General features: G+C 41.8%; 1 protein-coding gene across 2 annotated transcripts in view; it reads left to right on the forward strand.

Annotated features, from left to right (window-relative positions):
* Positions 1-18,246, forward strand: part of THADA (THADA armadillo repeat containing) — a 930,763-nt gene that overhangs the window by 13,505 nt on the left and 899,012 nt on the right. For both annotated transcript variants that reach the window (XM_077485673.1, XM_077485674.1), the window contains exons 4-7: positions 2,221-2,351; positions 2,774-2,919; positions 5,376-5,408; positions 10,172-10,220. In XM_077485673.1, the coding sequence (XP_077341799.1) occupies positions 2,221-2,351; positions 2,774-2,919; positions 5,376-5,408; positions 10,172-10,220 (359 nt within the window). The remainder of the gene's footprint in view (positions 1-2,220; positions 2,352-2,773; positions 2,920-5,375; positions 5,409-10,171; positions 10,221-18,246) is intronic.

Below are 18,246 nucleotides of genomic sequence, written 5' to 3' on the forward strand. Positions count from 1 at the left end.
TAATTTCACTCTAGTATAGCCAAGGGAAAAGTCTAGTGGATTACCTTTAGTTTATTAAACCTTCAAATGCTAGGATCATAAACTTAAAGTAGAACTAAAGGCTAAAAAATTTTTTCATTTTGAATAGATTAAGGGAGGGTTATAACACCTGTTGTGTTTTTTTTTTTTTTTTTTTCCCTTTGCCCCATAGGGGAAATTTGTCCAAATCCAAAGTGAGGGAATCCCAGGTAGTCTTCGCAGTTACGAGAACTTCCCCATTGGAAGATTTCTCCTCTATTCCTGTTTTGGTGTAAACCCAAAATTATATTTTCTTTTACTTTTGATAATAATAGTGAACAGGACAAATAGAGAGGGTGGATATCCCTTTAAGCCTGGTAAATGCTACTGGCAGCTCAAGTCTGAGCTGTACTAACAATCCGATGTGGTACAGTGATCTCCCCCAGAGTATCAAAAGCCTTCTCTATATCTAGGGAGGCAATGACCGTAGAGATCCTATATTAAGATGTGAAGCATGAATATTAGTATATAACAGTGATGGTGAACCTTGGCACCCCAGATGTTTTAGAAATACATTTCCCATGATGCTTAACTACACGGCAGCGTGCATGAGCATCATGGGAAATGTAGTTCCAAAACATCTGGGGTGACCAGATGTTCGCCATCACTGTCCAAGGTTCGCCATCACTGGTATATAATCTCCTCAAATTCACATCGGTAGCCCTGCCGGACATAAACCCTGTCTGATCTGAGTCAATAATATTAGACGTCATAGGTTGTAATAGTCGGGGGATGAGCTTTATCAAAATCTTAAAGTCTACATTTAAAAGAGCAATAGGCCTGTATGAGGCACAACAGGATGGATCTTTTGGATGCTTGTGTTTAAAACGATATGGGCATGACTCATTGAGTCCGGAAAAGCTCCCTCCTTCAGACAATCAAGTAAAGAGTAAAGAGAAGCCAATACAGGAGCTAAGAGTAAGAGGTCTCCATGGGCCTTATAGAATTCAATAAGAAGGCCATCTGGTCCTGGTGACTTTCCCAATGGAAAGGAACTGATGACCAAAAGGACCTCCTCTGATGTTATGGGCGAACTAGCACCTCCCTCTCATTATCTCTTAACCAGGCCAGTGCAACTGAGTCCAGCCATGCCGCCAATTCAGTTGACTGACTGGAAATAGAAGCACAACTGAGATGTATACAATGTCTCATAATATTGCTGAAAGGTCTCAAAAATTTTAGACCCTGTACAGACCATATCTCCAAAGTACATATTTCCGATCTCGGTATATAGGCTGTTCATATTTAGCCATTTTAGCTAAAAATCATCCATTACGATCCCCCTGCTCAAAGAACTTCTGTTTATTTATTTTTATATACAAAGAGATATATGGGAGACAATAATTTAACAATTTTTGTGTGCCACATCCAAAATTTAAAGCAGAACTTTTGAAGTACCCCTAGTGGTGGACTTTAAGGCACGTACAATAACCAGAAAATATTTTTTTCAAAAAGTCAGATAAGAATTTTATTGAAAAAGATAAAAACAGATGTAGAAAGGTATGTATAAAACAAGGAGTGTATAGATACACTGAAAATCTGTACATATATCAGTTACTTCATGTATGCTACGCGTTTCAGAGAAACTAAATCTCCTTCTTCAGGGAATATGTACAACTGTAACATGTAATCTATTAAGACAGAGGATAGAGTATGCATTAGAAAAAATAATTCAAATTTTATAGAGAAATACATGAAATCAGGTGTGAGGAGGCGACACTGAGCCTGGTGATCTTTGACTTCTCCCATGTGCAGTTAGATCTCCACCTCTTAAAGGTTGCCTACCCCCGAGGTAGAAGAATGCTGGTTGCACATGGTATGTGGGACTGTGATTTCTAAAGGGGAAGGGGTGGTGTACTTTGTCTAGTTGGTGTTTTAGGGTGAGAATCATAAACGCATGCAGAAGTAAGAAAATACATTGTGATAGAGGACTGTAAAGGCTTAAGAATGGGGAAGAAAGAAAGGAGGAGTGTAGTGTTATAAGGTAGAGGAGTGGGGGGGGGGGGTGTCTGATGAGGATCAGGGTTTGCTTACTGTATATGTGCAACAGGGTATGGTCGGATCCTGATACTAGTTTGTTTCAATGTGGATGATTGACTAAAAGGCAGGAGAGGAAGGTCTGGAAATATTTTCTGTAAACAGTCATCTTGTCTCTTATTTCAGGTGGTGCCTCTCTTAGAAGACCTGCCTAGCAGTTCTGCTGGTACAGAGGAGCTCTGCTGCTCTATGAGTGTTCTGGCTGAAATGTACTTTGCAGTTGACAACAAGAATCCACTGAAAAAGGTCTTGGCAAGGTAAAGCAAAGCATTTGTTCATATCATTTTAAAGCGGGCCTGAGTTTGTGTCAGGCAATCCTCCTCCTGTCTTATTTGACTGCCATGGCACCTCTGTAATGAGACTTTGGTGCCCTGGGGTGTTTAAGGGCTACAGTTGCGTTGGTAGTGGTGGCACAAATACACTGGTATCTGGTTCATATTTTGGATTCCTGAAGAAAGACTTTTCTGTCCAGTTCTCGGCTTCATTCTGTTACGAAGGAATCTCTTGCTGCTCAGGGGTCCCTCTCCCTTGCTTAGCTTCATGGGGCAGTGCAGAAAGTAGAGCTGATAGCTCTGGTAGAATAACTGAAGAGATGCTGGAAGCCTGTGGATTTATCTCCACCAACAAATGGAGTACTGTGGCTGAAAGTTAACCTGTAATTGTTTCTTGTCATTTTCAGTGCATTAAACAGCATTCCTGATCCATGTAAAAATGATGCGATCTGTGCTTTAACTGCCTGCCTAAGGAAGGATATTGCAGTAGAAGATACAGAAGACTTTAGGAGAGTGGTGGACAATATAGCATCGTGTATGGAGAACAACCTTGGTAATGCACATTTTACAGTTTGGTATTAAACATATAATCCTGTGTGGTCCAGATGCACATTAAAGATAATCTGTGTCTAAGCAAACCTTCTTGAACTGTCAGCAAGACTGTAGAGTAGGCACCAACAGGCTCCTGAATGTATCATAAAGCAACCATAAAGTCCATCTAATCCAGAGCTGTCATCTCGTAGCTGGCACCTCCACACAGACGAGGTTCTTTTTAGGTATAAGCCCAATGGTGCCTGAAATGACTGGGTGCTCTGCTATGTACAGACTTTCTGGATCAAATGGGTTGAGTGCCTGACCCCTAATCCTGTGCAGCACTGTTGGGCAGTGAGGTTGCCCTTTATGTTAATGGGTGGAATGGCCAGACCCTCAACTCATTAGATCACATTTGTATTCTGAGCACCAAGTACTTGAACTGAAAAAAAACTGGGCATGGAGGTCCATGGTAAATTACTGTCCTGAACTAGGTGTGTATAGCTGCCTCTTCGATTGTAGGCTTACAATTTCTCAACCTTTTCAACACAAAGGAACCCTTGAAATAGTTCTCTGGTCTCAGGGAACCCCTTCTAAAAAATTTAAATCTACAACTCATGATACATTAGTGTGATGGTCATTGGGAAGAATTACCTCCTTACAGATAGCTAAAAAGATCAATGGTGTCGGTGGGAACTTATCTGAGAGGCAGTAATTGCCCAATGCTGAAGGAACCCCTAGCAACCTCTGGAGGAACCCTGGTTGAGAATCACTGCCCTAAGCTGTACATGGGAATTTTACTTTTATTTATTTATTAATTTTTTTCATTAGGCAATTAGGCAATTCCCCCAGTGCACAGTGGAGGCTTTGATAATTGATAGTTGTTTGATAGGCGGTGACGCCAGAAGGGGCTCAGGCTTAAACCAATATAGTTTTTTCAGGGCTGATACGATACCCATATTTCGGCCATTTTTCAGATATTTTGTACATTTAAAAAAAAATATATATATTTTTTTTTACACTGTCATTTTACACTTTTTTTTTTAAATTTTTTTATTTTTTAAACTGGCGCTTTTAACCACTTCATCCCTGGAAAAATGTACCCCCTTCCTGAACAAATCATTTTTTGCGATACGGCACTGCGTCGCTTTAACTGACAATTGCGTGGTCGTGTGACACTGTACCCAAACAAAATTTATGTCCTCCCCCCCACAAATAGAGCTTTCTTTTGGTAGTATTTTGATCACCTCTGCGGTTTTTATTTTTTGCGCTATAAACAAAAAGGGCAACAATTTTGAAAAAAACACAATATTTTTTATTTTTTGCTATAATTCATATCCCAATTTTTTTTTAAAAACGTTTTTTTCAGTTTAGGCCGATATGTATTCTTCTACATATTTTTGGTAAGCAAATCGCAATATGAGTGGTTTGAGTAAAAATTATAGCGTCTACAAAATTGGGGATCGATTTTTTTTTTTTTTTTTTTTTCTAGTAATGGCGATGATTACATACAAACCCCCATTCCTGCTCTCATGCATGCAATCACGGGTGGCCGGCAGGGATCGCGCCCACTGGCCACATGCATTGGATCCCCCGCTCTGCAGCGGGCACCTGCTTGCGCCTGCTATGGTTCTTAAAGCGCCCACAGTATATATACATGGCGATTTGCGCAGCAGAGCCATTATGCTGCCATATATATATATATATATATATATATATATATATATATATATATATATATATATATATATATATATACACACAGGAGCTGGTCAGGAAGCGGTTAGGATGGCAGTAATCCGGGAAGTGATGTCATGACATTGCTTCTGTATTACTAGATCTGAGACCCGGATGAAGCTTCGGCTTTGTCCAGGTCTTCGGCCAGCCGGCGGACGTGCTGACTGGTTGGTCGGGCCTCCTGGTGGGACGGGAGAGCCTGGGCAAGAGGCAGAAAGTGGTGGGAGGGGAACGTCTCCTCCCGCTGCATGTAATAACAGCCGAGCGAATGCTGAGCCGCATCGGTTATTACAATAAAGCCGGCTGTCCTCTCTAAAGAACTGCATGCATGCATCACCCCAGTAAAACTCCTTGAAGGAATATCGGTAATATCAGACAGATTTTTGACCGATCTGATACTTCTAAATAAGTTGAATATCGGCCGCACTGATAATCGGCCGATCCTTAGATGTCGGGGCCTCCAAATCGCACAAGGTTTGATTTTTTGTCTGACACAGGATAGGTAGGACCAATTCATTTTAACAGAGCAAGACAAAAGAGTAATTATTTTCTTTCCTTTCTTTCCTTTCTTTCCTTTCCTTTCTTTCCTTTCTTTCCTTTCTTTCCTTTCTTTCCTTTCTTTCCTTTCTTTCCTTTCTTTCCTTTCTTTCCTTTCTTTCCTTTCTTTCTTTCCTTTCTTTCTTTCTTCAAAATGTTTGATTTAACTGTGAATGATGAAAAACCTTCTCTGTGTTCTTGCAGGTAGCAGCTGTGCCATAAGCCTTTTGCCACAAGGTAATTGTAATAAGATTTCATACTTCTACTACCTTATACATAATTGATTTGTGTCCTTTTTCGTTCTAACAGCCCAGCAGATTCCAGTTATTTTTTTTTTTTCTGTAGTCAGGTATAAGAAATGCAGGAGCGTCTCAAAAAAATTGAATATCATCAAAAAGTTAGTTAATTTCAGTAATTCAATTCAGGGACTGTAAAGCACTGCATAAATTGACAGCGCTATATAAGTACCTGTAATAATAATAAGGGCAGCATCGTTCGAAACATGGTCCGAAACCACACACATGTATATGTTCAGGTCCCCCTTCAGATCAAAATGCTACAGTATGTGTTATAATCACACGCTCATTTAGCTGGAATTGTTATATGATTGTTCATTTAGCCACAGTGCCAACATCTATTGTTCTATTGTGTACTGTTTGACCTCACCACTGTACCCTTGTATAATTTACAATTTTTTTTGATCTACTGGAGTTAAAGAAGTACTGAAAATAAAAACACAGTAAATCATAGAAATATAAAAAGCTGCCACTTATCAGCACCCAACAAGAACTGAAATACCCACTTTAACCATTTCCCACCCAACAATGTCATATGAATTGAGTGGGGATATCTGAATGATGGCTGTAGCTACAGGCATTATTCAGATATCTTCTTTTAGAGCTGGCGATTCCCTGCATTGTAAGAACAATCATAGTGATTGTTCAGCTGCTTGATCGTTCTTGCAGGCAGCAGAAGGGCATATTCCCACCTTCCCCCCGCCGCCCTCCGATGCTTCTCCCAGCTCACCCGTACGATTGGCAAGAGGAAGAAGGAGTCGGTCCATGACGGAAGTTTACCACAGAGAATCTGGTGGGCCAGGTGGCCCCCGGACGTTTCTATGATTTTTCTGAGACTGGGCGTGATAACGCTGCATTTTGTTTTTTTTCTGGCTTCGCTGCCTAGAGGCCTTAGATATCGCAGTACAGAGGATCTGCCACGCACTGTTCCTATTACAAGGGATGTTTACATTCCTTGTAATAGGAATAAAAGTGATAAAAAAAAAGTAGAAAGTCTAAAAATAGAAAAATAAAAGTAAAATAAATAATAATAATTTTTTTTTAAAGCGCCCCTGCCCCCACATGTTTGCGCACAGAAGCGAACGCATTCATAAGTTGCACCCCACATATGTAATCGATGTTCAAACCACATATGTGAGGTATCGCCATGAACGTTGGAGCAAGAGCAATAATTCTAGCACTAGACCTCTGTAACTCTAAACAGGTAACCTGTAAAAAATGTTAAAGCGTCGCCTATGGGGATTTATAAGTACCGAAGTTTGGTGCCATTCCACGATTGTGCGCAATGTCACAGCTCTCCATTATTCAGAACCATAGGGTTATATCGCCCCTACAGGAGTAGGACACTAGGCAGAAAAAAGACTTGGCTACGCCTATGGGCAGCCCTAGGTGATATACACCCCCCTTTCTGCTATATGCCTTCATTTTTTCTTCTGCCTAGTCAGGAGTAAGGACCTAGTTCCCTGCTGGGATCTCTGGTCCTGGCAATTTATTTGTTTTTGCTTTTAAAGCTACTTTTTTTTTTCTTGGATTTTTTTTCCTGTGACATCTACAATCAACTTCTGGACTGGGCGACGGGCTGCACACCAAGATCCAGTGGTCTCCCCAGTCTGGCCAGCGAGCGCGTGCAGACCGCAGCTACGCACTAGGTCAGCTGTGACATAGCCCCACTGAATGTGGGCTATCCCTGCGAATTAAACGTCTTGCGAGGTCACATATGACCGGGTCTCGGCCTGTGTCACAGCGTTCCTCATGGCTGACAGCCCCCCCACTTCAGTAGCGAGGAGGATCTGTCTGAGAGCGTTAAGTAAGGGGCCCCCTCCTCTCCTTCCCTGGAGTGATCGATCCCTCTGGGGTTCTCCTCCACACCCCCCCTTCCTCCCCTTTCCCCGGGTGAGGCCCAGGCCTCTAGCTTAGGTGCTTAGGACACTCTGTCCACCCCCCCCTCCCAGGGTTGTCAACTTGGGGGGGTTGTTTAAGTGGGCCCTCCATAGGCACCCCCCAATGAGAGGCCTTAGTGGATGCCCCCAGTGAAGGCCTTAGTGGATGCCCCTGTGAAGGGCCCAGTGTTGTCCCCTGTGCGGGGTCTCAGCCAGTGCCCCCTGTGAGGGTTTCAGTGGTGCCCCCTGTGCGGGGCCTCAGCCAGTGCCCCCTGTGAGGGTTTCAGTGGTGCCCCCTGTGCGGGGTCTCAGCCAGTGCCTCCTGTGAGGGGTCCAATGGTGCCCCCCTGTGTAATTAAATGCTTTTAAGGGCAGATGAGGGATCTAGGGTTTTATAGACCCCAGATCTCTCTATAAAGAGTACCTGTCACTAAATGCTCCCCCTGCTCTCCCGCAAAGGCAAACTCACACGTACGTCCCACACGGACGCATGTGAAGTATCACCGCAAACATGAGATCATGGGCAGTAGTTCTAGCACCAGACCTCCTCTGTAAATCTAAAGTGGTGACCTATAAACAAAAAAAAAAAAAAAAAAAAAATGGATAGTAAAGTTTGCATTATGTCGCAGGTTCCGCAGGCGTGCGCAATTTTAAAGGGTGACGTATTTGGTATCTATTTTCTTGGCGTAACGTCATCTCTGGTTTATTATATTGTGTTTTTGTGCATTAAAATAATAAAAAAAAGGGTATACTTTCAAAAAAAAAATTGCGTCGTGGCGTAAAATTGCAAACCCTTCAATTTGTTAGGCCTCTGCTTAAAAAAAAAAAAAAAATATATATATATATATATATATATATATATATATATATATATATATATATATATATATATATATATACACAGTGCCTTGCGAAAGTATTCGGCCCCCTTGAACTTTTCAACCTTTTGCCACATTTCAGGCTTCGAACATAAAGATATAAAAAAATGTTTTTTTGTGAAGAATCACCAACAAGTGGGACACAATTGTGAAGTGGAACGAAATCTATTGGATTTTTGAAACTTTAACTAATAAAAAAATGAAAAGTGGGGCGTGCAAAGTTATTCGGCCCCCTTGCGTTAATACTTTGTAGAGCCACCTTTTGCTGCGATTACAGCTGCAAGTCGCTTGGGGTATGTCTCTATCAGTTTTGCACATCGAGAGACTGAAATTCTTGCCCATTCTTCCTTGCAAAACAGCTCGAGCTCAGTGAGGTTGGATGGAGAGCGTTTGTGAACAGCATTTTTCAGCTCTTTCCACAGATTCTCGATTGGATTCAGGTCTGGACTTTGACTTGGCCATTCTAACACCTGGATACGTTTATTTGTGAACTATTCCTTTGTAGATTTTGCTGTATGTTTGGGATCATTGTCTTGTTGGAAGATAAATCTCTGTCCCAGTTTCAGACTCCAACAGGTTTTCATCCAGAATGCTCCTGTATTTGGCTGCATCCATCTTCCCCTCAATTTTAACCATCTTCCCTTTCCCTGCTGAAGAAAAGCAGGCCCAAACCATGATGCTGCCACCACCATGTTTGACAGTGGGGATGGTGTGTTGAGGGTGAGGAGCAGTGTTGCTTTTACGCCAAACATATCGTTTTGCATTGTGGGTAAAAAGTTTGATTTTGGTTTCATCTGACCAGAGCACCTTCTTCCACATGTTTGGTGTGTCTCCCAGGTGGCTTGTGGCAAACTTTAGACGAGACTTTTTATGGATATCTTTGAGAAATGGCTTTCTTCTTGCCACTGTTCCATAAAGGCCAGATTTGTGCAGTGTACGACTGATTGTTGTCCTATGGACAGACTCTCCCACATCAGCTGTAGTTCTCTGCAGTTCATCCAGAGTGATCATGGGCCTCTTGGCTGCATCTCTGATCAGTCTTCTCCTTGTCTGAGCTGAAAATTTAGAGGGACGGCCAGGTCTTGGTAGATTTGCAGTGGTCTGATACTCCTTCCATTTCAAAATGATCGCTTGCACAGTGCTCCTTGGGATGTTTAAAGCTTGGGAAATCTTTTTGTATCCAAATCCGGCTTTAAACTTCTCCATAACAGTATTACGGACCTGCCTGGTGTGTTCCTTGGTCTTCATGATGCTCTCTGCGCTTTCAACAGAACCCTGAGACTATCACAGAGCAGGTGCATTTATACAGAGACTTGATTACACACAGGTGGATTCTATTTATCACCATCAGTCATTTAGGACAACATTGAATCATTCAGAGATCCTCGCTGAACTTCTGGAGTGAGTTTGCTGCACTGAAAGTAAAGGGGCCAAATAATTTTGCACGCACCACTTTTCAGCTTTTTATTTGCTAAAAAAGTTTAAAATATCCAATAGATTTCTTTCCACTTCACAATTGTGTCCCACTTGTTGGTGATTCTTCACAAAAAATTAAAATTTTATATCTTTATGTTTGAAGCCTGAAATGTGGCAAAAGGTTGAAAAGTTCAAGGGGGCTGAATACTTTCGCAAGGCACTGTATATTTGGGGGTCCTAAGTAATTTTCTAGCAAAGAAAGTGTTTTTTTAGAATAGGAATTTTCATATTCTTTCTAAAACTGTTCCACCTTGTGGCAATTTTAGTAAATGCAAGTTTCTTTGATTTAGCTAACTTGTTTTTTAAGTATTATTATTATACAGAATTTATATACAATTACAGTAAAATAAAATACAAGAGGATTAAGAGGGCAGAATTAAATTGTGCAGATAGGATACATGCAGGGACATCTTTCAGCTCTCAGTTGAAGGCCATGAATGTTTTTCTTCTTTTTTATTTTTTTCCCACAGCCCTTCAATTCCTGGTAAAAGTTTTACATTCGTTTCAAAGTCAAAACAAGTGAGTACAAAAGATATTTTACTTGCTAATAAATACAAGATATTATCAATAGCCATTAAAAAAAACAAAAAAACGAATTGTAATCCCTTTCCCTGTAATTTTTAATCTGTTTTACGGTATCATTAAATGTCAAGTATGTGTTTTCCTCCAGACTGATCTGTTGATGTGCTTTTGCAAAAGTTCACTAAGAAATGTAGTCAAAACTTATACCTATTTATTAACAAAGGTCAGAAAGTGGTGCTGTGTTTTATTCTATAATAACCAATTAGAAGCCATAAATGGTAGCCATACACAAAGTTCAGCTGTATTCCTCAACCTGGTAGAACACCTTTGGGATGAATTGGAGCGGAGACTGCGAGCCAAGCCTTCTCATCCAACATCAGTGCCTGCATGCGCTTCTGGAGGAATGGTCAAACATTCCCATAGAGACATTCCTAAACCTTGTGGACAGCCTTCCCAGAAGAGTTGAAGCTTTTATAGCTACAAAGGGCCAACTCGGTATTGGACCCTACGGACTAAGAATAGGATGCCATTAAAGTTCATGTGTGTGTAAAGGCAGATGTACCAATACTTTTAGTAATAGTGTATATAGTGGCAACAGTTTATGTAGCGCTTTACAATATAAAAGGGAGACAGTACATTTGCAATACAATAAAATACAAGAGGGTTGTGTATAAGAGGGCCCTGCTCATAGGAGCTTACAATCTAATAGGGTGGGGCAAGTGGTACACAAATGTATAACTGTGGGGGCTGAGCTGATGGAAGTAATAAAACATTAGTTGGAGGTGTGATAGGTTTCTCTGAAGAAATTAGTTTTCATGGATTGCCTAAAGGCAGCCAGAGTAGGAGATAGCTGGACAGATTGAGGTAGAGAGTTCCAGAGGATGGGAGAGGCTTTGGGGAAATCCTAGAGACTTGCATGGGAGAAGGAGATGAGGGAGCTTGAGAGCAGGAGTCCTTGAGAGGAGTGGAGAGGATGGTTTGAGTAATGTTTGGAGACAAGATTGGTGATGTAGCTCGGGGCAGAGTTGTGAATGGCTTTGTATGTTGTTAGTATTTTGAATCTATTTTGCTGGGTCATCGGAAGCCAGTGTAGGGATTGGTGGAGAAGGGTGGCAGACACTGAGTGGTTTGTAAGGTGAATGAATGAATAATTTTGTATAGCGCTGCAATGCAAACTGAATCGCCTCAAGGGGCTGGATTTGTCCTGTGTTGTCCAGCTTCTTAAAAGAGGTAGGTCTTGAGTTTGTTCCTGAAGGCCTAATGGTTTTCTTCCATGCAGATGTAAGTCGGTAGAGCGTTCCATATCCGTGGTCCTTGGACTGCGAATCTTCGTTCTCCCTTTGATTTGTAGGGGGATTTGGGAATGAGGAGGAGGTATTGGTTAGATGATCGAAGACTGCGATTGGGTCTGTAGTGTTTTATTTTCTCACGTAGGTATTGCGGAGCATTTCCTTGTATGCATTTGTGGGTGAGGCAGAGGGTCTTGAATGTGATCTGATTCGTTATGGTTTACGGTTAGCCAATCTAGGCTCCTCAGGGAAGGGGATATGGATTCCCAGGGTTGTTTTTCTGTTCTCAATCTTGCCACCGTGTTTTGGATGAGTTGTAAGCATGCAAGTAGTCCTATGTAGAGGGAGTTTGCTTAGTCGAGTCGGGAATTAATGATTGTTCCAACTACCGCTGCTTTTTCCTCTTTTTGAATGAAGCGGAGGAGATGGTGAGATCCGCTGACTGCTGATCCTATTTGTGCATCCATTGACATTTCTGAGTCAAAGATGACTCCGAGACTCTTCGCTTTGGTGCTTGGAGAGGTGGTCTGTCCAAAGATGGTGGGAGGTGTCCATGGGGTCTTTAGTTTTTGGAATTTTGGTTCACGTGTAGGAGAAGAAGCTCTGTTTTTGATTAGATAATAGATAGCCTCCAAAGTCACCGAGATACCATCGTCCCAATTAGTATGTATAAAGAAAAACTGGGCATATAGCTCAGAAAAACTAAGAGGAAAAACTCAAGAATTGAGTTTCCTATTTGTTTCAATTTAATTTATGATACCGCAACAGTCCCTGTCCACACTGAACTAATAGGAAACTCAATTCTTGAGTTTTTCCTCTTAGTTTTTCTGAGCTATATGCCCAGTTTTTCTCTGTTTTTGATTAGTTGAGTTTGAGGGAGCTAGTGGTCACCCAGTCGTCTATCAAAGTGATGCATTTTTCTAGTTGCTGATGATGGTCTTTTTGTCCGGTGATGCAAAAGTAGAGTTGAGTGTCATCAGCGTATGAGTGGAAGCAGAGGTCTGATATTCTGATGATTTTGAGGAGTGGGCGGATGTAGATGTTGAAGAGCACTGGTGACGAGGGTGAACCTTGAGGGAATAAGAGATTGCCCCGGTTTCAGAGGTGAATGCTCCTAGTTTCACTGTCTGAGAACGATTTCCTAAGAAGGATGCGAACCATTGTAGATCTGAATCTGTGACTCCTGCTACTTCTGTGAGGCGGATGAGTAGAGTATTGTGGTCCACTGTACCAAACGCTGCCCCGAGGTCCAACAGTACCAGGAGACATGATTCTCTGTCATCTGCTGCTTCGAGGGCGTCGTCCCATATCTTGAGAAGTGCCGTTTCTGTGCCATGGCCTGGGCGGAAGCCTGATTGCAGAGGGTCCAAAAGTTTGTGTGTGTCCAGGTGGCGTTGTAGCTGTTGTACTACCGCTTTCTCCATAATCTTGGAGATAAAGTGTAAAAAGGGGGAAAAATGGGAGACAGAGGGGCATTGGGACTTTATATGAAACACACTGCTTGGGTAGGGTGAGACATTTAATATAATAATATAGAAAGATATTGTATAATGACAGCAGTGGGTATAATGCAGTAATTGGTATATATTTAATTCAATTCAAAGATATGATACAAAAGAAATAAACATGATTAGTACGTCATATTGTAATAAAATTAATAACAACAAGGTAGGCAAACATGATTAATACGAATATTGTAATAGAATTCATAATATAGTGAGCTATGTACAACATGATTATAGTTAGTATAAAAAATACACCCACAGTATACACAGACATAATAAATTATATTAATTCAATGGCTCAGCCGAATAAAACCCATGATAAAAAGCATGGTAACTGTGACAAGACATCAAATATTAAAGCTCAACGCGTCTACTATCTTGGAATATCTAAAATGAAAAGTAGATCGATAATAAATGATAATAAATTAACACAGGAAGAGAGGGATCAAAATCTATGGTCCTAGCACTCTTACCTGTTGGTATAGGTAGAATTGTGTAAAAACCGTATAACTTGTAGATATACTTGATGGTAAGCACCGGGGGATAATTCTAATTCAATAATCTTGGAGATGGTGTTAAGGCTTGCTATCGGTCTGCAGTAGTTAGGGTCCTGAGGGTTGAGGTTGGGTTTCTTTAGCAGGGGTTTGACGGTGCCTTGCTTGAGGGCGGTCGGAACAATCCCTTCTTTGAACGACTGATTTATGAGGTGTGTTATGGTAGGAGCCAAGATGTCGAAACATTCTTTCAGGTGTTTTGTGGGAATGATGTCGATTGGTGATATGCTGTTTTGGAGGCTTTTGATTATATTTTTGGTGGCGTCAGTGGTGATTGGGGTCAGAGAAAAATGATTGTGTGATGTTCGTGTCAATATATCTTCTTTTTTGCTTTGGTTGAATGAGGTTGGATGTTTTTTTTTCTGGTGAATTGTTTTCTGGATGTTGTCGATTTTGTCGATGAAGAAATCTGATAACTCATTACAGAATTCTTGAGTTTCGTTTGCTGGAGGCTCTAAGCAGGTAGGGTTCATCGACTGAGCGACTATTTTGAAAAGTTCGGCAGTTTAAGGCCAATGAGATGGTGCTCGAAAATTTTTATTTTTTAGCTTTGAAAATTGCTTTGTGGTATTTCTCAGTGATTGCTTTGTAGTTTGTGTGGTTTTCCTTGGTGGGATTTCTTCTCCATGCTCTTTCAGCTCTTCTGCATTCTTGCTTGAGTAGAGTGAGAGCGACATTAAACCATCCCAAGTTTTTTTTTTGCAGATGAGTGTTCTGCGTTTTGGAGCCACTGAGTCTACTTTTTGTAGTAATGCCTTGTTTAGGGAGTTGAGTTTTTTTTTTTCTGTTGAGTGGTTTAAGTTTAGCATTGCTATTTTGTTTGATAATGTGGTTTTGACGAGTTCGGAGTGTAGTTTCTTATGAGATCTGGTCCAGTGTATTGTTGCGTGTTTTTCGTTTTTGGAGGGTGGTGTTAGCGGTGATTTTAAATTTGATAGTGTGGTGGTCCGTCCATGGTAGCGGTATGTTGTTAAGTATATTGATGTCCATATTTTGTTTGAAGATGAGGTCCAGAGTGTGTCCTGAACCATGTGTGGGAACCTTTTATCAGCTGCTGGAGACCTAGTTTTTCCAGTTGGTTAATGCAGGTGGTAGCGATAGGGTCTTGGGTAGAGTTTGCCCAAAGGTTAACGTCCCCAAGTACCAGAAAGTTTTTGGTTTTCAGGAAGTGTATTGAAATTAATTCAGTGAGGGGTGTAGCATAGTAGTATGTGAATGGTGTCTTGGGGTGTTGTTTGAAGATGTAGAGTAAGTGTCTCCATGAAAGGCACTGAGTTCTGTAAAGTTGGTTTGGTGAGCACAAGGTGAGATTTACGATCACTGCTAGGCCTCCTCCTTTTTTTTCCTGTTCTATGCTCAGTTAGGATACTGTAGTTCTCAGGCACCAATTCGGTTTGTTAGGCCCCTTTCACACTAACGATCCGTTCTGATCCGCCTGTCAGTTTTTCAGGCGGACCTGAACGGATGCTCCATAGGGGTCTATGGAGGTCTATGGAGCATCGGATGTCAGCGGTGACATGTCCACTGACATCCGACCCGCTCCGATCCGAAAAAGTGTGACGGATGAAAAAGCTATTTTTCCATCCGTCATTGGATTGGATCGGGTGACGAAGGACACTGCGGTCTGTCGTCACCCCCCGATCTCCCATAGGGGAGAGCGGCGCTGTGACAGGTCCGTCCCTGCGCAGTTTGCAGAGACGGACCTGTCATCTCCCTGCTCAGCGGAGATCACTCCAGCGATCCCCCTGCTGAGCAAGCAGATATCCACGGGGCGGATCAGCACTGATCCGCCCCATGTGAAATGACCCTTAGCCAGCTTTCCGTGATGAAGAGGCAATCTATGTTGTTTTGGGTGATGAAGTTGTGGACTTCCAGTCTGTGTTTGACTGCAGATCTGGTGTTGATCATGGCGCATGCTAATTGTTGTGGTTGAATTGGTGTCTTCCTGTGTCTGATGGTTGATTGTAGGTTGGTCTTTAGTAGTTGTTCTTTTCGTAGGATTTTTTTAATGGAGTTTGGTAATGCTGAGGTAGTATTTCTTAGCCTGTGGAGAACTTCTGCTGAGTATTTGAAGTTGCATATGGCAAAAAAATAAAGTTGATGAAGATAGGAGGAATCTGGCAGCAGCATTCTTGATAGATTGAAGAGGGTATATCCTATGGAGAGGCAGCTGGGAAAAGGGAATTGCAATAGTCAAGGCGAGAGATAACAAGGGGGTGAATGTGTAGCTTGGTGGTTTAATTTGGCCTGATGAGAAAAATTAAAAAATACAAATCTAGAAATTATAAAAACTGCTAGTTGGAAATACACAGATGTAAAAAAAATGGTAAACCAATTTTTTTCTATATCTGAATTTTCATGTTAACAAAAAGCAAGAAATAAACCATGCCAGTGCTTGAAAATGGTATGCTCAATTGTCCACCCATGCAAAAAGTCTTCATTAGTGCACAAACTGTTTAAAGAAATGAACGTATCCAAAGGAATCCAATTGGTGAACCCCATCCAGATAGTGAACCTACACTGATTAGAATCTCCACCAAAGGTCACAAATGCAGGCTTACTAGAAATCCATGACTCTCTAACTACAGAGAAGTCATAGACCAGTGATGGCAAACATTGGCACCCCAGATGTTTGGGAACTACATTTCCCATGATGCTCAACTACACTGCACAGTGCATGGGCATCATGGGAAATGTAGTTCTGAAACATCTGGGGTGCCAAGGTTCACCATCACTGTCATAGACAATGTGTGGTATTGGTGATCATGTGTTAGCTGAATCTTCAACTCCAGGATATGATGGTTAGCCCAAGATATCAATGTCGCTACATCTCCTCCGTCAGTCTCCACATCTCCCAGCACATTCGGAAGAAACATAGGAAACGGACACTCTACATAGTGTAAAATCCTGTACAGTGGAACCTTGGATTACAAACATAATCCATTCCAGGAGAATGCTTGTAATCCAAAGCATGCGCATATCAAAGCGAGTTTACCTATAGAAGTCAACGAAAACTAAGATAATTCTTTCCACATTGACTTCTATTGCATGCAGTACCGCATGTGGCCAGAGGTGGGGGCGCTGGAGAGACTCAGATGGCTCGGATGCACTCGGAAACGGAGTGTTTCCAAGTGCATCCATATGGCTCCGAGTGTCACCGGCGCCCCCCCGCACCTCTGGCCAAATGCGGTACTGCTCACCGCAGAGGCTTGAATCCTGCTCGTTTTGCGAGACAACACTTGCAAAACGAGTGGGGATTTAAAAAAATAATAGCTCGTATTGCGAAACTGTATTCCAAATTCATTAAAACTTTAAAATGCACTTACATCAGGAGAACAAACTATTACGCATTGAAAAATCAATGACAACCTGCAAACAGATAGCGCCGGGTCGCTTCCCGTAGTGAGATGACGTCAGCATGAGGCTCCGCCTTGCGCGTTTTGTCAACCGATGTCTTGGGGGGGGGGGGGGGGGGTTATATTTATGTGAATTTTAAACTTTTTTATTTTCTTTATTGTCATTCTCATATGTGTCGTTTTTTCACTTTTATTCTTCAGTCCCCATCATGCTCAAGGTTTAGTGAGCTACCTCTAATCCAGGAAGTCCCACATTGTGTGAGAAGCTGGATCCTGAAGAAATCATTACTGCAGGGATGCCCGTCCTCTTCCTGTCTCTAAACTTCAACATGCGGGGGGTTAATAGCTTTGAACTCTGGGCTGAACTGCTGTGAAAAAAGCTCCTGATAGGGATCCAACCCCTTCTCCCCCTCCTCCTCCTCCATTGAAAAAAAGTTTGATTGCTTTCGCTGCCTATTACAGGATCTGTGAAAAGATGTCTGGGTCACAGGATTCTCATCCCCATTCACAGATCATGTTACATGCAGAAAAAGAAATGAAATAGGTTTCTTACTGGACCAGGAAAGGGGAGAGAGGCAAGTCCATCTCAGCCTAGCACTTGAAGCTATTAACCCCCTGTGTGCCAGAAATTCAGCCACAGGAGGAGGATGGGGCATCCCTGGAGTGAAGATTTCTCCAAGATCCAGCTGCCTGTATGATGTAGGACATAAATTGCATTCGGAAAGTATTCACAGCGCTTCACTTTTTCTACAATTTGTTGTGTACAGCCTTTTTCCAAAATTGATTAAATTCATTATTTGCCTCAATATTCTACAAACAATACCCTATAATGACAAAGTGAACAAGGTTTGTTTTGAAATCTTTGAAAATTTAATAAAAAAAAAAAATCCAATGTACATTAATATTCACAGCCTTTGTTGCCACTTTAAAATCGAACTCAGGTGCATCCTGTTTCCACTGATCGTCCTTGAGATGTTTCTATAACTTGATTGGAGTCCACCTGTGGTAAATTTAATTTATTGGACGTAATTGGGAAAGGCACACACCTGTCTATATAAGGTCCACAGTTAACAGTGCTTGTGAAAGTAAAAACCAAGCCATGAAGTCCAAGGAATTGTCTGTAGCCTGCCGAGATAGGATTGTATGGAGCACAGATCTGGGGAAGGGTACAAAAAAATATCTTCAGCATTGAAGGTCCCAATGAGCGCAGTGGCTTCCATCATCCCTAAATGGAAGAAGTTTGGAACTACCGGGACTCTTCCTAGAGCGGGCTGCCTGGCCAAACTGAGCGATCAGGGGAGAAGGGTTTTAGTCAGGGA

The sequence above is a fragment of the Lithobates pipiens genome, unplaced genomic scaffold (genome assembly GCF_037356315.1).
Source record: "Lithobates pipiens isolate NorthernLeopardFrog02 unplaced genomic scaffold, aLitPip1_a1.2 Scaffold_18, whole genome shotgun sequence".
Taxonomy (NCBI): Eukaryota; Metazoa; Chordata; class Amphibia; order Anura; family Ranidae; genus Lithobates; species Lithobates pipiens.